The sequence below is a fragment of the Sus scrofa genome, chromosome 6 (genome assembly GCF_054392235.1).
Source record: "Sus scrofa isolate SSC_HxYL_T2T_F1_AM1 chromosome 6, Sscrofa_HxYL_maternal_Yorkshire_Landrace_v2.0, whole genome shotgun sequence".
NCBI lineage: Eukaryota > Metazoa > Chordata > Mammalia > Artiodactyla > Suidae > Sus > Sus scrofa.
Window position 1 is genome coordinate 5,303,723 of NC_139388.1, and position 20,447 is coordinate 5,324,169.

General features: G+C 52.1%; 2 protein-coding genes across 10 annotated transcripts in view; both read left to right on the forward strand.

The window, feature by feature from the left end:
* HSDL1 (hydroxysteroid dehydrogenase like 1) overlaps positions 1 to 17,440 on the forward strand; it is a 21,423-nt gene extending 3,983 nt beyond the window's left edge. Inside the window, exons 2-7 of one of the 7 annotated variants that reach the window (XR_014805336.1) lie at positions 3,878 to 3,929; positions 6,818 to 7,043; positions 8,630 to 9,075; positions 9,261 to 10,272; positions 10,618 to 11,519; positions 13,814 to 17,296. Coding sequence is in view for 4 of the 7 variants with exons in the window: in XM_003126834.5 (XP_003126882.1) it covers positions 6,824 to 7,043; positions 8,630 to 9,075; positions 9,261 to 9,488; positions 15,112 to 15,210 (993 nt within the window). In the remaining 3 variants the exon portion in view is untranslated. Of the gene's footprint in view, positions 1 to 3,877; positions 3,930 to 6,817; positions 7,044 to 8,629; positions 9,076 to 9,260; positions 11,520 to 13,813 lie in introns of all 7 variants that reach the window. The other 6 variants (XR_014805335.1, XM_003126834.5, XM_005664320.4 and 3 more) reach the window with 6 other exon arrangements.
* Positions 17,441 to 19,627: 2,187 nt separating this feature from the next.
* MBTPS1 (membrane bound transcription factor peptidase, site 1) overlaps positions 19,628 to 20,447 on the forward strand; it is a 54,680-nt gene continuing 53,860 nt past the window's right edge. For all 3 annotated transcript variants that reach the window (XM_084959442.1, XM_005664321.4, XM_084959443.1), the window contains exon 1: positions 19,628 to 19,729. The gene's annotated coding sequence lies outside the window, so the exon portion shown is untranslated. The remainder of the gene's footprint in view (positions 19,730 to 20,447) is intronic.

Below are 20,447 nucleotides of genomic sequence, written 5' to 3' on the forward strand. Positions count from 1 at the left end.
CTCAGCGAGTCCAAGATCTTAGGAATCTCTCAGGGTATTTCTGCTTCCCCATGACACTTGAAGGTTTTGGTTTGAGGGATGTTGCTAGATTTGCAACTTGTCTCTTTTTTGTCCTAAAAACTGGACCGATCATCATTTGTCCCTCTGCCCATCGGAACTTCCTGTGGCTGTTAGCACAAATCACCACAAACCTGGTAGTTTAAAACAAGATCTGGTTATTCTCTTGCAGTTCTGGAGGTTGGGGGTCTCAGGTCAGTCTCTCTGGGCTAAAGTCAAGGTGTCAGCAAAGAGATTCTGGGGAGAATCAGTTTCTTGACCTTTGCCAGATTCTGGAGGTGCCTGCATTCCTTGACCTGTGGCCCCTCTCAGCATCTGCCAGTCCAGCAGCCTCTGCGCTCTGACCTCTGCCCTCTCTCCGCCTCTGCTTCTTGGGCACATTTTCTTCTCTGACTCTGACCCTTCTGCCACCTTCTAATAAGGACACGTGTGATCACATTGGACCCACCTGGATAATCCGGGCTAATCTCCCATCGCAGGATCCTAACCTGCAGAGACCCCTTGCTGCCTAAGGCGACATGTTTCCGAGGTGTGAAGAGCAGGACGTGGTCCCAGCAGAGGGGCCAGCGTTTACGACGCCCGCTCCCTTTTGTTCGGTGGTGCTTTAAATGCCTTTTCCGCCTGAGACTCGCTTTGTTTTCTCTGACAACATTGTGGCCAGTCCGCCTTTTGTGTTCGTGGACCATCCCCCACCAGGTGGCATTTGGAGAGCCTGGTGACGCCTGTGTTTCAGCCAAGCCGCTGCTCCCGGAGCTCTGGTGGCTCAGGGTTTTCATCTCAGATCTGACTGCCTTTTTCCCTGTGGGGTTGACTCAGCGAAACCGTAGGTCAGGATAATGTTACAGGCGCAGCAGATGCGCTTTGAAGAGATGACTTTGCTCCTTGGACTTTTGACCATAATTTTCAGATGATGCTTTTATAGTTGTAATGTCCCTTCGAAGGGTTATTTTTTTTAAAGACCTTTTTTCAGCAGCTTTAGGTTTATGATACAATTGACAGGAAGGTAGAGAGATTTCCATCTATAGCACCTGCTCCCTCCCACACACGCAGCGCCTCCCCCGTCAGCATCACTCACAAGGGGGGTACCTGTTTCACCGAGGATGAACCTGCACGACTCTCACAGTGACCCGAAGTCTTTGCCGGGGAGACCTTCGGGTGTCTGAGGAGTTAGCGCTGGCGAGGGGTGCCCTGTAGAAGCAGAAGTGCCTCACAGACAGTAAGGCATTGCGCTGCTTTTCCTGTTCGGGGGACAGTTCTGTTTTCCTGTGTTGTTCACTGATGTTTTAGTTTCCTGTGGAGGCCAGGAAACAAAGCTTTAGAGGAACTTGAACAGGCAGCTTGTACAGAGACCAGGAATGGGTTCCTCTGAGCTTTAGACTAGTACCCAGCCACGCAGCAGTGAGCTGGTCCAGCCCCAGAGCAAGCCACATGCAGCCTGGCATCTCTATAAAGCTCGAGAGCCTTCTCGACCTCAACGGGCAGTAAACTCCTTTCAAACTGTGCTTCCTTGAGCTTTCCTAGAGTTGGATGGTGCGGGGGGCGAGGGGGGCGTCCTGATTTCTCCTTTCCTTAGAAAGGCATTATGTTCCACCATGTCCTTACACGGGTGGGGAAGGGGGTGACAAGAAGGGCAGGGACGTGTGATTTCCGATTATTGGCCCCTTCTGGCCCATCGAGGTGCGAGCCAGGGGGCGAAGGTGTCTGGGGTGTGTGAGGAGCAGCTGGGACTGGGTCACAGAGCCTCGCACTCTCAGTCCACCTTTGCCTTGTCCCCATCTGGAGGGCCGGGGCCCAGGCTCCTCACTTCCCGCCGTGCTATCACCATACCTCCACCACTGCCACCTGCTGTCTTCTGTACCAGACCCACTTGGCTCCCACCTTTGGCGTAAGGGACTCGCCCAGAGACTTAAGTCCAGCACTTCTGCTCGGTGCAAAGCACCTCACGACCTGGGCTCCCCTCCCAGCCCTGTGTCCACCCCGGGGTGCATGTCCCCATGCTGTGAGCACAGTGGTGTCACCAGTGCCTGGCAGGTGGCCTTAGGCAGTGCCAAGCTCTGCCTCCCCTCTGCTCCCTGGTGCCCTGGCTTCCTTAGGCGGGCGGGGTCCTTAGCTTCCAACACTTCCTGTTCTCTTCTTTGCTCTTCTAGTAGTTTGGTTTTCCACGTAGACTTGCCCACAGGCTAAGGACCATGCATCTTTAGGCTTCTTGGCTGTTTTTTTTTTTTATCATTCACAACTAAACTGGTATTTAAATTTATCCGTTTCGGGAGTTCCCGTAGTGGCTCAGTAGAAAGGAATCTGACTAGCATCCAGGAGGATGCAGGTTTGATCCCTGACCTTGCTCAGTGGGTTAAGGATCCGGTGTGGCCATGAGCTGTGGGGTAGGTCACAGATGCGGGTCAGATACTGATGTGCTGTGGCTGTGGCGTAGGCTGGCAGCTGTAGCTCCAATTCATTCTCTAGCTTGGGAACCTCTCTCTGTTGCAGGTGAGGCCCTAAAAAGACTATTTGTTTATTCATCAGTTTCTTGTGAGTTTGGTCTCTGTGAGTCAGGTATGTGCATCTTGAGCTGCCTCTGTGGAATGATAAGTTGTATTTCACACCTAGAATGCCTTCAACCCTTTGATTCTCTGTGACTTAAAAAAAAATCTAACCAATGATAAATGTATAAGGTAGCTGTCTGGTGGAACTGCAATTTAATTTTTTTAATTATTTTTGCTTTTTAGGGCTCCACTTGTGGCATATGCAGGTTCCCAGTCTAGGGGTTGAATCGGAGCTATAGCTGCCGGCTTACACCACAGCCACAGCCATGCCAGATCCGAGCCACCTCTGCGACCTACACCACAGCTCATGGCAACGCCGGATCCTTAACCCACTGAGCGAGGCCAGGGATCGAACCTGCGTCTTCACGGATGCTAGTCTGGTTCATTAATCACTGAGCCACGACGGGAACTCCTGGAACTCCAGTTTTAAATATTGTGATGACCTGTCCCACCCCAACCAGTCGTGAGGGGGTCTGGTGGGCAGAGTTGAGAGACCAGCCGAGCTGGGTTGGAGGCCCGACTCCTCTGTTCTGTTCCGTGGTCCCCTCCTCGTGGGGGAACAAGACTGAGAGCTGGCCCAGAGGCTTGGCAGCACACGACTGTGGATAAATGTGTAAGGGGCTGTGGAAGGTGCTGGAGGAATGGACAGGAGGGAGAGCTGGCCCCAGCTCCCCTGGGAATGCAGCCTGCAGGGCAGGCGGGGGGTGTGATGGTGGTTCAGAACCAAAATAGGTACTAGTGGGTGTGGGCTGGAAGGAGAGGAGGGGGTGGCCCTGGATTTCCTTGCCTTGCCTCCTTCAGAAGAAGCCCCCACCCCCTCACAGGCAGGAAGGGACCGTACCCTCTGCACGCTGCCAGCCCATCACGCAGGTGCTCAGGTGGGCCCGCCTGAATCTGCCAGGAATTTGGCACGGATGCCAGGCCGGTGCAGCTCCAGAGCCCTGCAGCTGGCAGGCAGGTCGGTGGTTTGCAGAGAGTGGGGGAGGAGGTGGCTGCTGCCCCTGCCCCACGCCGGCCCTCTGAGCCAGCTTCGTCCCGTCTCTTGGAACAGTCCTTAGGAAAAAGGCGCAGGGAAGGGGTGCCTCCCAGCCGAGCCTTCCCCCGCCGGCGGCGGTGGAGCCTGCCTGGCCCGGACACGGAGGCCCTGCGGCCTGCACACAGAGGTCTGCGTTTTCCTGCTTTTCAGAACCTCTGGTCTTAGTTTTCTACGAAATTTTCCCACCTGGGCTTGGATGACAAAGGAGAAGCATTTGTTTCTTGTTGGTTTTTGTTCACAGATTGGCTGTGAGAGAAGGCAGAGGCGCGTGTTCCCGAGGCCCCAGAGAGGAGGTAAGGGGGACCCCGGGTGGCTCACGATGGAGCAGGAAACTCGGGCCCCTCCTCGTGGTCAGGCATCTTTTGCTGGAGGTTTTCCTTCACAGATGGTCAAATTCTTGGAAAAAACCGTGTCCGAGGGGCTTGACGTTCCCTTTACACAGCTTCCCACAGGGGTGGGCTCACTCCACGGGGCACACCTGCCCCCTGTGCAGCTGGAACCTTGTCGGAGGCACTGCCGTCGTGACTCCCCACGCGTGTGCCTTTGGCTGCCGTCCGTCGGGCCTTGATACAGGTCTTCTGCTTTGCTTTGAGAACATTGTTTTAGCAGCTTAAATATGCACCCATCTCTTATTTTGAGGAGTAGATTTAACATTCCAAGTATCTAGTACTTTTTGTCATAGTTTTGTCATTTCTAACTTTATTGCATTTTGTTTGAAACACGCTGGTGTGAACAGCAGTAGTATTTTTTGGCCATCCCTGCAGCATGGGGAAGTTCCTGGGCCAGGGTTCAGGGACCCGAGCCGCCGTACCATCAACGCTGGATCCTTAACTTATTGAGCCACCTGGGAACTCCTACAAGTGTTATTTTTTGCATTTCCTTTCCTCATGGCCTAGTATTAGATTAATTATGAGAGAAGTTTCTATAACCAAACCCTAAGGAGTACGGCATTTTACTAGAAATAGAGGGCCCCTTCCGTCATTTGCTGCGCTGTTATCTGAGAAGATGCTGCTTTAACTTACTTGATGCCCCGCCACCTTAATTCGAATTACGGTGGGGACGGGCGCTTTGAGGTTTGCGGGACTCTGTCCTTAATGCCGGCCCTTTGGGAATCCTCCTGCCTGTTTCTTCGGTTGTCATGTTTCTTTCGTGTGTTTTGTGGGTTTGTGATTTGGACTCTACGTTCATATAGGCACTGAACACACCTATATGTCGATACATACATGTCTATGTTAAGAGTGTTTTCATTGCCTTATGTGCCTGTTTTCAGCGTGGCGTCATTCTTACAAGGCGTTCCATTCCAGCGGTTAATTTGTTTTCTCCTGCTTAGTTCATTTATCACCCTGCGAAACTTGGCAGAGCTCAGACTGCGTTGCACTGGAATGGGAGGGAATTCACTTTTTTTTCCTTAAGCTTCTGCCACCTTTTGCTGCTATTGTTTGGAATTTTCCCAGTTTCAGCATTTTTTTTTTTTCTATTCTAATACAATTTCTATAAGTGGGTCCACTTCTAGAAGTTTTTTTGTTTTTGCTTTTTAGGGCCACACTCGAGGCATATGGAGATTCCCAGCCAGGGGTTGAATTGGAGCTACAGCTGCCAGCCTGCAGCGCAGCCACACCAATGCCAGATCCAAGCCGCATCTGCGACCTGCACCACAGCTCACGGCAATACCGGATCCTGAACCCACTGAGCGAGACCAGGGATCAAACCCGCACCCTCATGGTTCCTCGTCGGATTCGTTTCCGCCGCGCCATGACGGGAACTCCCACTTCCCAAAGTTTTATGCAGATAGTTTTGGCTTTGCACCCACTGTCATTTGTGTAAAAATGCCGTATCCTGTGCATGTTTGAGCTCCCTGTGGTTTAACTGTATTGGGGCTGGCTCATCTTGTGGATGTCACACCTCGTGGACGGCACACAGGTCAAGCCTCAGGGGTCCCCCAGGTCTAGTCTAGGATGAAGTTCATCAGCCTTGGTCGTGCCCGGCCTTGCTCTGCCTCTTCAGGGTTATTTGTGATCACAGGCCCATGTACACCCGTTCATGCGGGCATTTAAAGTTCTGTTAAATGTCCGTCTCTTCTCCTGGGTGCAGGTATTTAATTCATCTTTGAATCTTTAGTGCTTCGTGATGCCTGCTCTGTGGATGCCTACAGGAATTGTGTTGGGCTTTTCTTTCCTCACACAGCAGGGGCCAGAGGTCAGAGGTCGTGGTGACAGTGGTGTCAGCAAAATAGAGGGTGCTTATCCACAGCCGTTTGAGAGAACTAGTTCCTCCAGTTTGGGGAGTATCTCTTTTTAAGTATACACTTATGAATGTGACTTATACATAATCTAATTTATGTTAAAGGTTCTTAGAGTTTAGTTTTGTCTCCAATGGGTTGTAAGTTCTTTGAGCCCAAAGCCACGTCTTAATATTACTTCTGTTTCTTCTGCTTTGTCTCCTCGTGGATAGTAGGCCCTCTCCGTTTGCCAGTTTTGAGGAGATCAGTTCAGTAAAACAAATAGACACACTTCCGCTGTTAGAAGAGTTAGAAGGTCTGTGCCTGTCATCAGGCTAGACGAGGCGCTGCTTCAGGGCACAGAGCACATCGTGTTTGGCTCCGTATCCGCAGCACTTAGCACAGTGCCTGCATTTTAGTAGGACGTTGATAACTCTTTTTTTTTTTTTTTTTTTTGTCTTTTGTCTTTTTACCATTTCCTGGGCCGCTCTCGCGACATATGGAGGTTCCCAGGCTAGGGGTCTAATCGGAGCTGTAGCCACCGGCCTACACCACAGCCACAGCAACGCGAGATCCGAGCCGCGTCTGCGACCTACACCACAGCTCACGGCAACTCCGGATCGTTAACCCACTGAGCGAGGGCAGGGATGGAACCCGCAACCTTCTGGTTCCTAGTCGGATTCGTTAACCACTGCGCCACGACGGGAACTCCGGAAGTTGATAACTCTTAACCGTCCTGTGGACTAATCTTAGAAGGAAAGACCTTCCTAAGGGACACATGCTCGGTCGCGAGAGCCTAAATTGACAATTGGCGGCAGCCATGGCTGCATGCATTTGACCAGTCGCTGTTACTTGAATGCAAAATGGTTAAGCTCTGACGTCCCCAAACATGTTTCTTCCCGGAAACTGCGTGTTCCGTCACCGTACTAAGCAAAGCCCCCGGCTCTCTTCCCCTCCCCTTAGGCTGCCATGGCTGCCGTCGACAGCTTCTACCTCTTGTACAGGGAAATCGCCAGGTCCTGCAACTGCTACATGGAAGCCCTGGCCCTGGTTGGCGCCTGGTACACGGCCAGGAAGAGCATCACGGTCGTCTGTGACTTTTACAGCCTCATCAGGCTGCATTTCATCCCTCGCCTGGTGAGCAGAGCCGATCTGATCAAGCAGTATGGAAGATGGGCAGTCGTGAGTGGTGAGAGATGGGATTTCAATTCTTGCCTAATTCATTAATTAATATTTTTTTTATTTTTTGGCTGCTTAGGGCTGCACCCGTGGCACCTGGAAGTCCCAGGCTAGGGGTCACATCGGGGCTGCAGCTTCTGGCCTATGCCACAGCCACAGCAACGTGGGATCTGAGCCAAGTCCCCGACCGATACCACAACTCACGGCAGCGCCAGATTCTTAACCCACTGAGCAAGGCCAGGGATCGAACCTGCGTCCTTATGGATGCCAGTCAGATTTGTTACTGCTGAGCCACAACGGGAACTCCAATTCTTGCCTAAAAGTGAAATCCTCTTTCCTGTTTAATCTGTGTTTTAGGTTGGATGCATCATTCAAGGAGTTAGTGAATTTAATGTTTTCATAGGATAAAAAAATGAAATTTATGGGACTTCTGTTGTGGCTCAGCAGGTTAAAGATCCAGTGTTGTCCCTGCTATGGCACGGACTTGACCCCTGGCCCAAGAACTTCCATGTGCTACGGGTGCAGCCAAAAAATAAAAATTTAAAATTTAAAAAATAAAAATAAAACTCTGTTATGATTATGTTTGTAGTTGTTGTTGTTTTGTTGTTGTTGTTGTTTTTTTTTTTTTGTCTTTTTTCCTTTTCTAGGGCCGCTCCCACGGCATAGGGAGATTCCCAGGCTAGAGGTCGAATCAGAGCTGTAGCCACAGGCCTATACCAGAGTCACAGCAACGCTGGATCCGAGCCGCGTCTGCAACCCACACCACAACTCATGACAACACCTGATCGTTAACCCACTGAGCAAGGCCAGGGACCGAACCCGCAACCTCATGGTTCCTAGTCGGATTCGTTAACCACTGAGCCACGACGGGAACTCCATGTTCGTAGTTCTTAACTGCCCTCAGCTTGGAAGCGTTTTCCTGGACTTTCTGTCCTTCGTGTTCCGCCCTCTCCCCTCCCAGTCCTGCTCCGGCCCTGCCCTCCTACCCCCTGCTTTTCCATTGCGCTCTGTTCTGCTGGTGTCCTTACAGACTGACCCATTTTCAGAAATGCTTCCCTCATTTTAAATTTCATGGTAGGAGTTCCTGTCATGGCGCAGTGGAAACAGAGCTGACTAGGAACCATGAAGTTGTGGGTTTGATCCCTGGCCCCGCTCAGTGGGTTCAGGATCCAGTGTTGCTGTGAGCTGTGGTGTAGGCTGGCAGCTGTAGCGGGGGAACCTCCAGATGCCATGGGTGTGGCCCTTAAAAGTCAAACCTACTAGTTTTCGTTGTAATTTGTCACTGTTTCACAGGAAGGTAACTCCTGGCACTCATCCAAGCCAGATAAAAGTCTGAAGACCGTTGCCCAGTGCCTGACGGTCCCCCCGGCCAATGGGCAGCTCCTCTCGCGCCAGCTGTCAGGGTGCCTGGGCGAGCTTCTGCCTAGCCTGTATCCTTCATGTTGCGGGTTTGACCTCGTGCTTGATGGACCAGTTGCAGAAGCAGCTTATTTCTAGGGGGACTCCTTGTCTGTTCAGCCTGGACCTGGGGCGCTTCGAGTCCAGGGGGGTGGCACCATGGAGTGAGTTGCTGTCCTTCCCTGCTTTGTACCGTAGGCGCCACAGATGGGATTGGAAGGGCCTACGCAGAGGAGCTGGCCAGCCGCGGGCTCAACATCGTCCTGATTAGCCGGAACCAAGAGAAGCTGCAGACGGTCGCCAGGGACATCGCCGACGCCTACCGGGTGGAAACGGACGTCATCGTGGCGGACTTCAGCAGCGGCCGCGAGATCTACGACCGGATCCGGGAGGCCCTGAAGGACAGAGACATTGGCATCTTGGTGAACAACGTGGGCGTGTTCTACCCCTACCCCCAGTATTTCACGCAGGTCTCGGAGGACACGCTCTGGGACATCGTGAACGTGAACATCGCCGCGGCCAGCCTGCTGGTCCGCATCGTGTTGCCAGGGATGGTGGAGAGGAAGAAGGGCGCCGTCGTCACCATCTCCTCGGGCTCCTGCTGCAAGCCCACCCCGCAGCTGGCGGCGTTTTCAGCGTCCAAGGTCGGTGCCGTCCTGCGGGAGCGTGCGCGTCGCAAGGGTCTGGGCCACTTTGTTGAGCTCTTTCGCGGCAGCAGCTCGTGTTCGCTGACGCTGTATTTTCTCCTGTGGCGACACGAAGTCTTTTCTCTCCTGAGTCTCTTCGAAGGTCCCGAAAAATTCCGTCTCTTCCCCTCCTGTTTTGACAGGCGTATTTAGACCACTTCAGCAGAGCCCTGCAGTATGAATATGCTTCCAAAGGAATCTTTGTACAGAGTCTGATCCCGTTCTACGTGGCCACCAACGTGACCACGCCTGGCAGCTTTCTGCACAAGTGCCCCTGGTTGGTGCCTTCACCAAAAGTGTACGCACATCATGCTGTTTCCACCCTGGGCATTTCGAAGCGGACCACCGGGTACTGGTCCCATTCTATCCAGGTAACAGTTGGCGCTCGGCTCTGGCGATTAGGTTAATGCGTCCTCAGCCTTTCTGCACGAAACGGGGAATCCGATCGAGGCCTGGTGCCAAGAGATGAGAATTGTAGATTCTGATTCTTAATCCTTAATGGTTCCGGTTGAGTCACTGAATCCACTTTTGTGGAATTACTCTGTTCAGAACGTTCAAAGCTTCCATCTGCATGACATCTACAAGATGACACATGCTGCTTTAATGTAGATCGATGATAGCAGCGTACAAATACTAGGCATTTACACGGAAATTTCAAAATAAATGCGCAAGGGGCTGTGTCAGTCGTAGTGTAATCCCAGACATAAGACCCTGAAAGAGGCCTTTATTTCATGTAACCGTTATGTTGGATAGTATCTCAGTACGTTCTTGGATTCACTTGTTCAAAAAAACATAGAATTTCGTTTTTTTGACTGTACCTACAGCATGCACGTGGAAGTTCCCAGGCCAGGGATCGCCCTGCATTGCCGCAGCGACCCGAGCCGCTGCAGTGACAATGCTGGATTCTTAATGCACTGCATCGCACAGGAACCCCCTAGAACTTTATTTTAGTCTTCAGACATGCCCAACATTTGGATCTTTAATGTTTTAAAGAGGAATCTTGTTGGAGTTCCTGTCCTGGCTCAGCAGTAATGAACCTGACTAGTATCCATGAGGATGCGCATTTGATCCCTGGCACCGCTCGGTGGGTTAAAGGGTCTGGTGTTGACGTGAACTGTGGTGTAGTCACAGATGTGGCTCAGATCCAGCATTGCCGTGGCTGCAGTGTAGGCCAGTGGCTACAGCTCTGATTTGATCCCTAGCCTAGGAACTTCCATACACTGTACATGTAGCCCTATTTAAAACAAACAAACAGTAATCTTATTAAATATTTGAAATGTTGGTCCTAAGTATTAGAGAATAATGATTTATTATAACAGACTTGTGTTTTCTTATCTGGCATAGTAAGTAGAGGTGTTCTAGTTTAGAATTTTTGTTTTTTTAAGATGTAGAATTTTCTTTCTTTCTTTCTTTCTTTTTTTTTTTTTTTTTTTGGTCTTTTTAGAGCTGTCCCTGCGGCATATGGAGGTCCCCAGGCTAGGGGTCGAATCGGAGCAGTAGCCGTTGGCCTACACCACAGCAACTCGGGATCCGAGCTGAGTCTGTGACCTACACCACAGCTGACGGCAACGCCGGATCCTGAACCCACTGAGTGAGGCCAGGGATTGAACCTGCGTCCTCATGGATGCTAATCAGATTTGTGTCACAATGGGAACGTCAAGATGTAGAATTTTCTTAAATATCAAGCTCATATTTGGGGGACTCTGCATAAAAACTACTAAATTTGTTAGTATCAAATAAGTAGGTAAGTAAATCAACAATTTTTACTTTGATCAAAAGTATTGGCTAAAAGTTTCTTTAACATGAAGAAGTTTTACTGCAGTGTTTGTTTTTAGGTCCTTAGTTACTGGAGAAAAGCAGAAAAACCTAAAATGTAGTTTTGGAAGCCGCTGACCGTGCCCTTCTCTTGGAAATAAACGTGTAATGCGGGTGGGATTTGGACGTGAAGCCTGTGTTTATAAAATTCTACCATCGTTGTTACCAAGTTCGTTTACATGGATGAACTTATCTTGAGAATATTTTTTCTGCCAAGAAATTGTGTTAAACTAATTTAATTCCTGGATTAGTTTTCTCTGCAAAGTTGTTAAAACCATCCCTTTTCCTCGGGTTTATTTTCCTCAGTTATTCTCGCCAGTTTCAGTTTCACAGTGGAGATTGGCTCCATCCTTCCTCGTTTGTCTGTAGCAGATCTCTCTGGTAGCTTTTGCCATTTGACTTTTCTTTTGTCCTTGTCATTTCTTCTGATGCCATTTTCTCAGGCTGTAGAAATCTGACTGTTGCCCAGCTTTCCACCCCGCCAGTCTTGATGGTGTGAGACACGCCTGGTGTGAGGTTTGGTGTGCTGGACATCGCGTGTCCAGTTTTGGCTTTTTTGGTTCTTTTTGTCTTTTGTCCTTTTTAGAGCCGCACCAGTGGCATGTGGAGGTTCCCAGGCTAGGGGTCTAATTGGAGCTGTAGCCACCGGCCTTCGCCAGAGCCACAGCAATGCAGGGTCCAAGCCATGTCTGTGACCTACACCACAGCTCATGGCCACACTGGATCCTTAACCCACTGAGCGAGGCCAGGGATCGAACCCACAACCTCATAGTTCCTGGTCGGATTTGTTTCACTGTGCCACGACTGGATCTCTGTGTGTCCAGTTTTATCCTGTGCTGTTGCCTCCAGTCGGTCTTGTTGTGGTGAGTTAAGACAATGCCAGCCTCTGACAAGCTCTGGTGACAGGCCGCACACACACGGTCAAGGGGAAGGAAGACGCAGAAGGCAGTCTCAGGAATTTGGCCTCGGAAGGTCTGCAGTGTCTTTTGCTCAGGCAGGAGCCTGAGAGGAAGCAACTGGGTGTGGGGAGAACTAGTGCGTTCTGTACATGCTGGACTCGAAGGTTCTAGGGACCATTCAAGAGGAGGGGAGCTGGCTGCCACGCAGACGGGAGGCTGCACGTGGAGCGGGGCTGGCCTCCAAGGAGAGGGCGCAGAGGAGGGGCCCAGCCTGGGCAGGGCAGCCCGGAGCTTGGGCACCGTGGGCCTGGGAGGAGCCCCAGCCCGGGGACCCAGGAGGGGCAGGCAGCCAGCTGGAGAGGAGAGCGGCTCGGGGCCCGGGAGAGGTGGTTTGGAGGAAGTGGGTCGCCTTCAGTGTCGCTCACATGAGGGGCAGCACGTGTCTAGAAGGGTGGGCATCTTGGAAATCCTTGGTGCCCTTGACGGAGGCAACGCGGGCAGCAGCCAGGTTTCGGGAAAGGACGGGGTCACGGAGACCCTGTGTGGCGGGAGGGGCCCGCGTCGCTGGGTCCAGGGCAGGGTGGCTGGTAGTTGATGACGGTAATTAATTAAGGGCCGGAGGGAAGCGGGCACCGGAGGAACAAGCTTAAAGCCAGGAGAGCGTGGAAGCCTCGGTTGGGCCAGCTTTCCGCTCGGTGCGTGTCACGTGTAGGTCCGGGTCGTCCTCCTGAAGCCCCTCTGGGGAGGAGCTCAGGGCCGTTGACTGCAGTCTCCCGCGAAGGGAGCGCATTCGGCCAACATGTCGTAGTTTGTATAAAAGGGGTTGTTTTCGGAGTTCCCATGGTGGCACAGTGGGTTAAGGATCTATTGTTGTCTTTGCAGCAGCATAGGTTTGATTCCCTGGCCCAGCTTAGCCGGTTAAGGATCCAGCATTGTCACTGCTGTGGCTCGGGTTCGATCCCTGGTTTGGGCATAGCCAAAATGAAAAGAAGAAAGACGAGAGGCAAGGCGGGGTTCGGGGGACATGAGGGGCCTGGCCCTACCATGTGGGTGAGGGTCCGAGGGAGGCAGGCCGCCCCCCTGCCCGAGGTCCAGGCCCTTCTCCCCGGCTCCATCTCCTGGGCTGGCTGTGGCTAACAGGGCCCTTAGCCACGCACCTGCACCGCAGCCTCGTTCCCGTCTCTGGAGACTCCGGTTTAAGGACCAGCTCATGTTCTTGGGGATCTTTTCTCGCCGTTTTAAGCCTCACCTGTCTCGGTCTCTGGGGAGTGAGTAGCACTTGTATTTGAACTGCTGTGTACATTGCCCGCAGCTGGGTGCCTACCCTCAGTCCATGCATCCTGTGGACTTCCTCCCCTTGGCTTGCGGTCCCCAAGTCCAAACCGGGTACCCACGGGGCTGGCGCCGCATCGTGGTCGGGGAGGAGCAGGCCTGGACGCTCGGCTCAGGATCCCCCAGTGCATCCAAACCTTGCAGAACCCGAAACCCGCCCCCCCTCTCTTTTCTGCACTTCCCCTGCCTGAGCCCCGGCGCTCCTTTCCCGAAGCGGCTGTCAATGGCACAGGCTGATGAGTCGGCCCCGGAGCTCATCCGTCAGTTCCCGGAGGAGAACAGCCTCCTCCTCCCTCAGCGCTTTCCTTCCCGCTGCCGGGGGCTGAGGCCTCCCGGGAGCCAGTGAGTCTCCGCCTGCCCCTCCTTAGGGAACAGGCAGAGGCCACCTCCCTGCTGGTCCCCCTGCTGCAGACAGTGGTCATGAGTGGGAAAGAAAAACGGATTTCTAGTTGCTGCTTCCTTCTCTGCTCAATAAATACCGAAAAAAAATGCCCTTTGAGGAGTTCCCATCGTGGCTCAGTGGTTAACGAACCCGACTAGCATTCATAAGGATGTGGGTTCGATCCTTTGCCCCGCTCACTGGGTTAGGGATCCAGCGTTGCTGTGGCTGTGGTGTAGGCTGGTGGCTGCACCTCTGATTGGACACCTAGCCTGGGAACCTCCATGTGTCGCAGGTGCAGCCCTAAAAAAAAAAAAAAAAAAAAAAGCCGTTTGAAGAGGGGTCCGATTACCTACTTGCGTCAGGTGCCCACGTGTTTCAGCGTGACCCCCCCTGACGGGCTCCTGTGAGGGAGCCACATGCCGACTTGTTTTTAATCTCCTTGGATTTTAGGGCATTTTGCGGTAGGACATTGGCTCCAAAGAAGCGTGGGTACTCGAGTAGTTTTTTCCCACGAAATCTTAGCTCTTTAACGAAGACCAAAAAGACCTTACTTGTTTTCGCGGAGGGTTCCTCCTGGCTCCGGGCCACACGGGGCTCCTGTCTCCAGGTGGCTAGGCTGGAGCTTCTGTGGAACCTCCTGGGAGCAGCTGTTTGCAGTTCGTGGGCCTGGAACCCCCTCTTTGTTCACTGTGGTTCCTGGAGTTGCTCAGTAACCTGGGTCTGTTTCTTAAAAAGGTGACCTGGCCTCTGATATTACACCTTTATTCAAGGCTAGAACTTGAGCACCCGCTGGGGACCTGTCCACCCCCCTTCCTTAACCTACAAGGGGTTAAACTTTCAGGTCTCAGTCAGATCTGTCAGCAGTGCCAGGGGTTTCTCCTCCTGGGCACTGCTGGCCTGGCAGTTGGATCATTCCTTGTCGTGGGTCGTTCCCCAGCACCCTTGACCTCTGCCCGCTACATGCCAGTAGTACCATCACCCCGGCTGTGAGAACTGATAATGTGTCTGGATGTTGCCCTATGTCCCCTGGGGGGGGTGTGGCCCTGGAGGCCCCGCCCCCTGGAGGAGAGCCTCAGCCAGGTCCCCCAGCCTTCCTCAACACCCCCGAGACTCCGCCAGGGGGTGTTTGTGTTTGTGACTCAGTGCTTTTGTACCTTAGCCCCACCCTGCCCCTCCACCCCAGCTTTCTCACACAGCACTAAGCGGGTATGCATTTGTCTGTTTCTCCTGCCTTTTATTGCCAGGATGGCTGGTGATTCTTAACCACATGGCACACTCTTCATCTCGCGTTAGGTAAAGATGGAATCACATCACTGCACATAGGCCTGTCCGCCTCCTTAGAAGAAGGGGGTGGGTGGGCGGTGATCCCATTTTTTTCTCCAAGAGTCTAGCGTAGGGCCTTATGCAGAAGTAGGGGCTCAATACAAGAGCTCCTCAGAGTTTTTTTCCTTTTTTGTATTTGATGTGACTGTGATCTTTGTTAGTTTAAATCATTGCTGATCTGTGCATTTTGTTGTCGATGGCTTTGGGGTCTAACCTTATGTCCTTTTTCTCTTCCATGTTTAGTTTCTTTTTGCACAGTATATGCCTGAATGGCTCTGGGTGTGGGGAGCCAATATTCTCAATCGTTCTTTACGTAAAGAGGCCTTATCCTGCCAAGCATGAAGCTGGATGATGGTTGCGAAGTTTTGCCAACTCGTGGGAGCCCGCAGTAGTCTACGTGTGGAAGAACACATGTAATTTATCTTCTGTAACTTCTTTTCTTACTGATTATTTAATTATGTAGCATACCGTTGACTCATCATTTGCAAAGCAAACACACAGTGCTTTTAGACTGCTGTGGAAAAGCGTCACGGGCCTCGTGGACGGCCCGGAGTGCACAACGGCCGCGGCTCCAGACCTGACGGAGGAAGGCTGGGTCTCGATGCTGTTCCAAAGTTGTGCGATGTCTGTCCACCTGGGAGCTACAGCCGTCTGACCTTGAAGTGTAACGTGACCCGTCGGCTCTCCGCCCTTCACATGTTGTTTCTTAAAGGGAAATTGTCTGTTTCAGCGGGTGAATTCTCTTCGTTTTCAAACGTTCATCAGGAAAACCTATTTAAAGGCGTTATTTTCGAGGGAAGATTTCTGCCCTCTTCAGTGGAAATCCGTGTGTATCACGTGTCACGTTAGTGGTTTGGCCCTCCGCGTGTGAAATGCCGCTCTTGCAATGAGCTCTCATTGGCGAACCATACGTGTATGTATGTTGTGTGCATCTGGGCAACTTTATTTATGAGCAGGTTACTTTTAAAGAGTTCTTGTCAAGATGGCTTCATGTGGAACCGTAAAGAGTATGAAAATTCCCGATTGTTCCTTTTCATACTAAACAAGGCAACCCAGTTTTGTGCTGTCAATTTGCCCTGTATAATATTACTGTATTCTGTTTTTTTTAAAACCCTCTGTGGAATTAATTCTTTCCTAGATTTGGACATGTAATGACTGACCCGTAGTCATCCCTTGATTTATAATTACTGTGGATACGTAGTGATTTCTCAGCACGTGACCCATTTAGAGCTGAAATTTAGCCCTTCAGAGCTTGTCATTTCTGGTTGTCAGACACTTTTCTATGTAATATTATTGTTTCATTCCAGTAGCATTATTGGTATAAACACCCAGTATCTGTGGAATAGTAGTTAAACTACGGACAAATTACGTGTGTGATACGACGTGTTGTACATGTTTGAAGAATGTTACGAGCTCATTGTTGGTTCGTGTAATGAATTTCGCGTCATAGTGACTCTTTTTATTGGTACGTAGATAACTATGCACAGCCCCCCACTGTATGGGTTCGCACTGAAACCTACTGTGAAATGTTTCTGGTTCAGGTCTTGGCAAGCCCGACATTTTTGAGGACCACACACCTACGGCTTTGACAATTGTAAATCCCCGTACAAATGTGACAGGGTGTGCAGAATGTAAAATTCAGAGCTTCGCGTAGTGACACTGATGTGGGAACTGGTAAACGGAAATCGGGACGCTCACGGAACTCTCTTCGCCCTCAGATCACGTTCCGACACGAGTCGGCCTAAGCGTGCTTTTTGTGTCAGGCCCACAGTTTTGCCAGTGGCATGGCCTTAGTGTTTCCAGATCTGTCTTGGACTCGAGACCAGTGCCTAACTTCAGAAGCTCTTCACTTACAGATCAGGCCTTCATCACCGAAGAGGAAGGACCTCAGGCGGAAAACTTAACTTGTTAGTGGCCCCGCGTGGAACTGGCCGTCTTGATGGAGCTGGCTTGGAGGTCCTTTGTCATATTGGCATTTCCCCACCCGACGGTGAGTTTATGGTCATTAAGGCTAGAGAAAATGTCATTTCAAGCCACATTGACTTGAACTTTAATCGACGTGTGCTAAGCAGCAGCGACCTGATGTGGAAATGCCATCTTATCGCTAAGTGTCGTGTGGTACGGCTGTGTCTCACATTCATAGAGTAGGTGTTGGATCACTGTTACGAGACTAAACCATGTCAGTGATGTTTTGAAATTCTTTGCTTGGCAGAACGTGTGTAAATATGCTGATTGGTGCAAAGTTCATGAAGGGTCAAAGGCAAGGCTCCTCCTTAGGTTCTACCTTTCCCAGAGCTCACTGAGGAGCCATCATTGGACCAATGGAGGTGGGGTTTGCCTTGTTAAGACAGTGGGAAATACGAACCTTTGAAACAATCTGTGACCTGGAAATTTAACAATAAAAGCAGATGCTTTGCTTCTTTTGAAAGAGGTTTTGCTCCATGTGTTTGCAAATTGAATGTTCGGAAAGAGACTTTTCCCGTTAGAAACAATTATTTTAACATTACAAAAAATTTAATCTAGGAACACCTGTGATGGTAATTCATTAAAAGCTGGTAATTCAGTAAGAAAATTGTGCATAATCGCCTCCTAAGTCTTTTAAAACTACACAGTTGGTTTCTTGCTCTCGTTCTCCTGGTGGGTTGCACAGGCAGAAGGCTGATTTTGATCACCGACGTTGCCACGTGGAGATCACTGGGGGATTTGCCGTGATCCATTTTCATCCAGCAGTAGAGATAAAAATTAGTGGGTTCGAGAAAGCGGGGAAAAGGAGTTCCCATTATGGCTCAGCAGAAACGAACCCACTAGTATCCATGAGGACAGGGGTTCGATCCCTGGCTCTGCTCATTGGATTAAGGATCTGGCATCTCTGTGGCTCTGGCATAGGCTGACAGCTGCAGCTCCAATTCAACCCTTAGCTTGGGTACTTCCATTTGCCCTGGGTGTGCCGCCCCCCCCAAAAAAAAAAGAAAAAGAAGGATTGGGGGAAAAAAGGGAGACAGCTAGGTAGAGACAGCTTTTTGGGGGGAGTCTTGTTCTGTTTTAACCTCAGTTATTTAAAATCTTGTCTCATTTGGGAACCAGAGTGTTAAGTGGTATCCTCGGTCTTGACATGTGTGCCCTCCGAAACCGGCTCTGGCTTGGGCTGTTACTCTTTAAACTAGCGTTCAGTTTGAATAAAGATTTACATTCCTGTGGAGTTTTGAATGCTTTTTTATACACGTGAAGTGTGAGCTTAGGAAGTTACTAGAACCCAGTGGAAAACCAGTAGACCAGGATCCTGGGGCTCTCAGCCTTTCTTGGTAGATTTCCAGCTACCTCTCTGCCCTGCTCCAGCCCCCTGCAGTTTCCAGAGGTCTCAGGAGTTGGCAGCATTCAGTTCTTTCCTGCTTTGGACTTCGCTATCACTGGATAAGGATGTTTGCAATTCACTAGGCTTCCTCTGCTCCTGACAGTTGGGCTGTGTGTTTAATGGCCCAGTGACTTCAAGGGCTTATAAAAGAACCCTCACCAAGACCAACTGACCCCAGATGAGAACACGGTTATGTTTAAGATCTAGGACTTTATTTGGTGGCAGCAGGAAGTAACTTTGAGTATTTACAAATGCAAGAGAGTTCTCTGCAGCTTGGGAACATTGATGCAGTCTCGGAAGGGGGAGAACTTACCCTGATGTGGGTTGGTCTTGTATAAGCACCGCCATTTATTACATGTGTGTTTATCCAGCTCTGTATGCATATGTGTCCTTTAACCCTCATCCTATGAGATAAGCATTACTATGTCTTTAATGAGTGAGGAAGGTGAGGTACAAAGAGCCAAGTTACAGCTTGCCTCGTCGGTGATTCTGTTATTTATCCCCGATATGAAATGAGTTTGGTTCAGTATGGTTAAAGGGAGATGCGGTGCTGTGGTTTCTTGTCACAGAAGGGTCATGCAGCATCATCACGGTGCAGGGAGAAGTTCAGACAAGCAAGTTTTATCTCACTATAGAGCACATCCATTGCCATCAGCGTTACATGATAAAGCATTGCAACGTCATCAGCATTACAGGACAGGTTTTCAGTCCCCCACTTGTGCCCCCTGTGGACCACCTCAACTTTAGAAAACCGTGATCACTACTATCTCCATCACCCAAACATTTCGGGGGAGGCACACGTTTCTGAGCGTGTAACACATTGATCCTTGTTTCTTCAAGGCCCGCTCGGCGTCGATGGTCCAGGAGCGGGAGGGGTTAGGAGAGGAGCGGACGGGACTTGGGCCAGCGGGTCTCGCCGGTCAGAATGGGAGTCGGGGGAGGACTCGAATCCTCAAGCCCGGAGCAAGCTCTTCACCCGCCAGCGTCCCTGCTGCCGCGCGGATAAAACGGGTAGAGGTTTGCAGAGGGCGCACCTCGCGATCCCGGCTCTCCATCCGGACACCTAAAGGCCCCGTGTACGAGCTTGCTGGCCGTTCCGCCAGGGCTGTCCTCCGTAGGCCCGGCGCAGCCGCTGTCGCGGCCCATACAGATCCCCTGAGCGCTTATCCTAAAGGCCAGCGCCTCCCACACGGAACGCTTCCGACTAGGGCCCTGCCGGCCGATCACGCCCCTGCGCCTCCCGCTGTCGCTCCCGCTGCGGGCCGCAAATGTCGCGAGATCTTCGCCCGTCCTCCCGGCCGGAGCCCCGCGGCCCTCCGCGTCCTGAGCGCGCACGCAGGGCACGCACGGCCGGCAGAGCCCGCGCTCCGGGCCGTCCGTCTCCCCGCCCCGATCGCGCAGTCTCGCGAGCGTTGGGAGTAAACAGCCCCGAATGGAGACTCGAGGCGTGTTCACCGCGGAGGCGCCGTTATCTCGGGCCCGACGGACCCGAGCCTGAGGCGGCCGCAGGTACGTCAGGCGGCTCGCTCTCCGGAGCCGCCGCTCCTCCCGACCCACGGGGCTGCCGGCGCGCTCCGGCGTGCACGCCGCGCTGGAGGCCCGGGGGCCGGGGTCTACGCGGGCGGGGGCGGCGGGCGGCGGCGGGGCCTCCTGCGGCCCTGGAGCCTCCGGGCGCGGACAGGGAGGCGGTACGGGGCGGTGCGGGGCGGAGTGAGGCCGGGCGGCGGAACGCGCCGGGGCACCGCGTGCAAGCCCGCAGGAGCCGCGCGGTCCCCGCCGCTGGCCCCGGCCGGTGTCCCCGCCTGGCCCCTCCGTGTTCGTCCTGGTGGCTTGCTCCGTCTCACCATTTTCTTCATCTGAAATGAGCTTTGCCAGAGTGAAACCGTGTGCCTGGCTCTGGCCCTCAGCCCCCGAACAGACGGCAGTTCTCGGTCTGTTCCCAGAGGGGAGCTGCTGGCCCGTCTTAAGTGGCCTGGGTTCTCTGCCCGGTCTCCGTCTGTACACCCTGCTCCACTGGTTTTCACAAACGCGAGGCAAGAAGCTCCAGAGCAAGTGGGGCCGGTGGGACTCTGGTTTACGCTCAGGAGCAGCACGCCGTTCACACCTGTAGAGTCTTCACATCCTGCCTTGCCCTGTCCTGAGTGTGCTGCCCGAGACGGTTATCCAGTCTGCATATTGTCATTAAGGTCTTTGCCCCTTGACGTTTTTTGCTGAGAGCCCCTGCGAC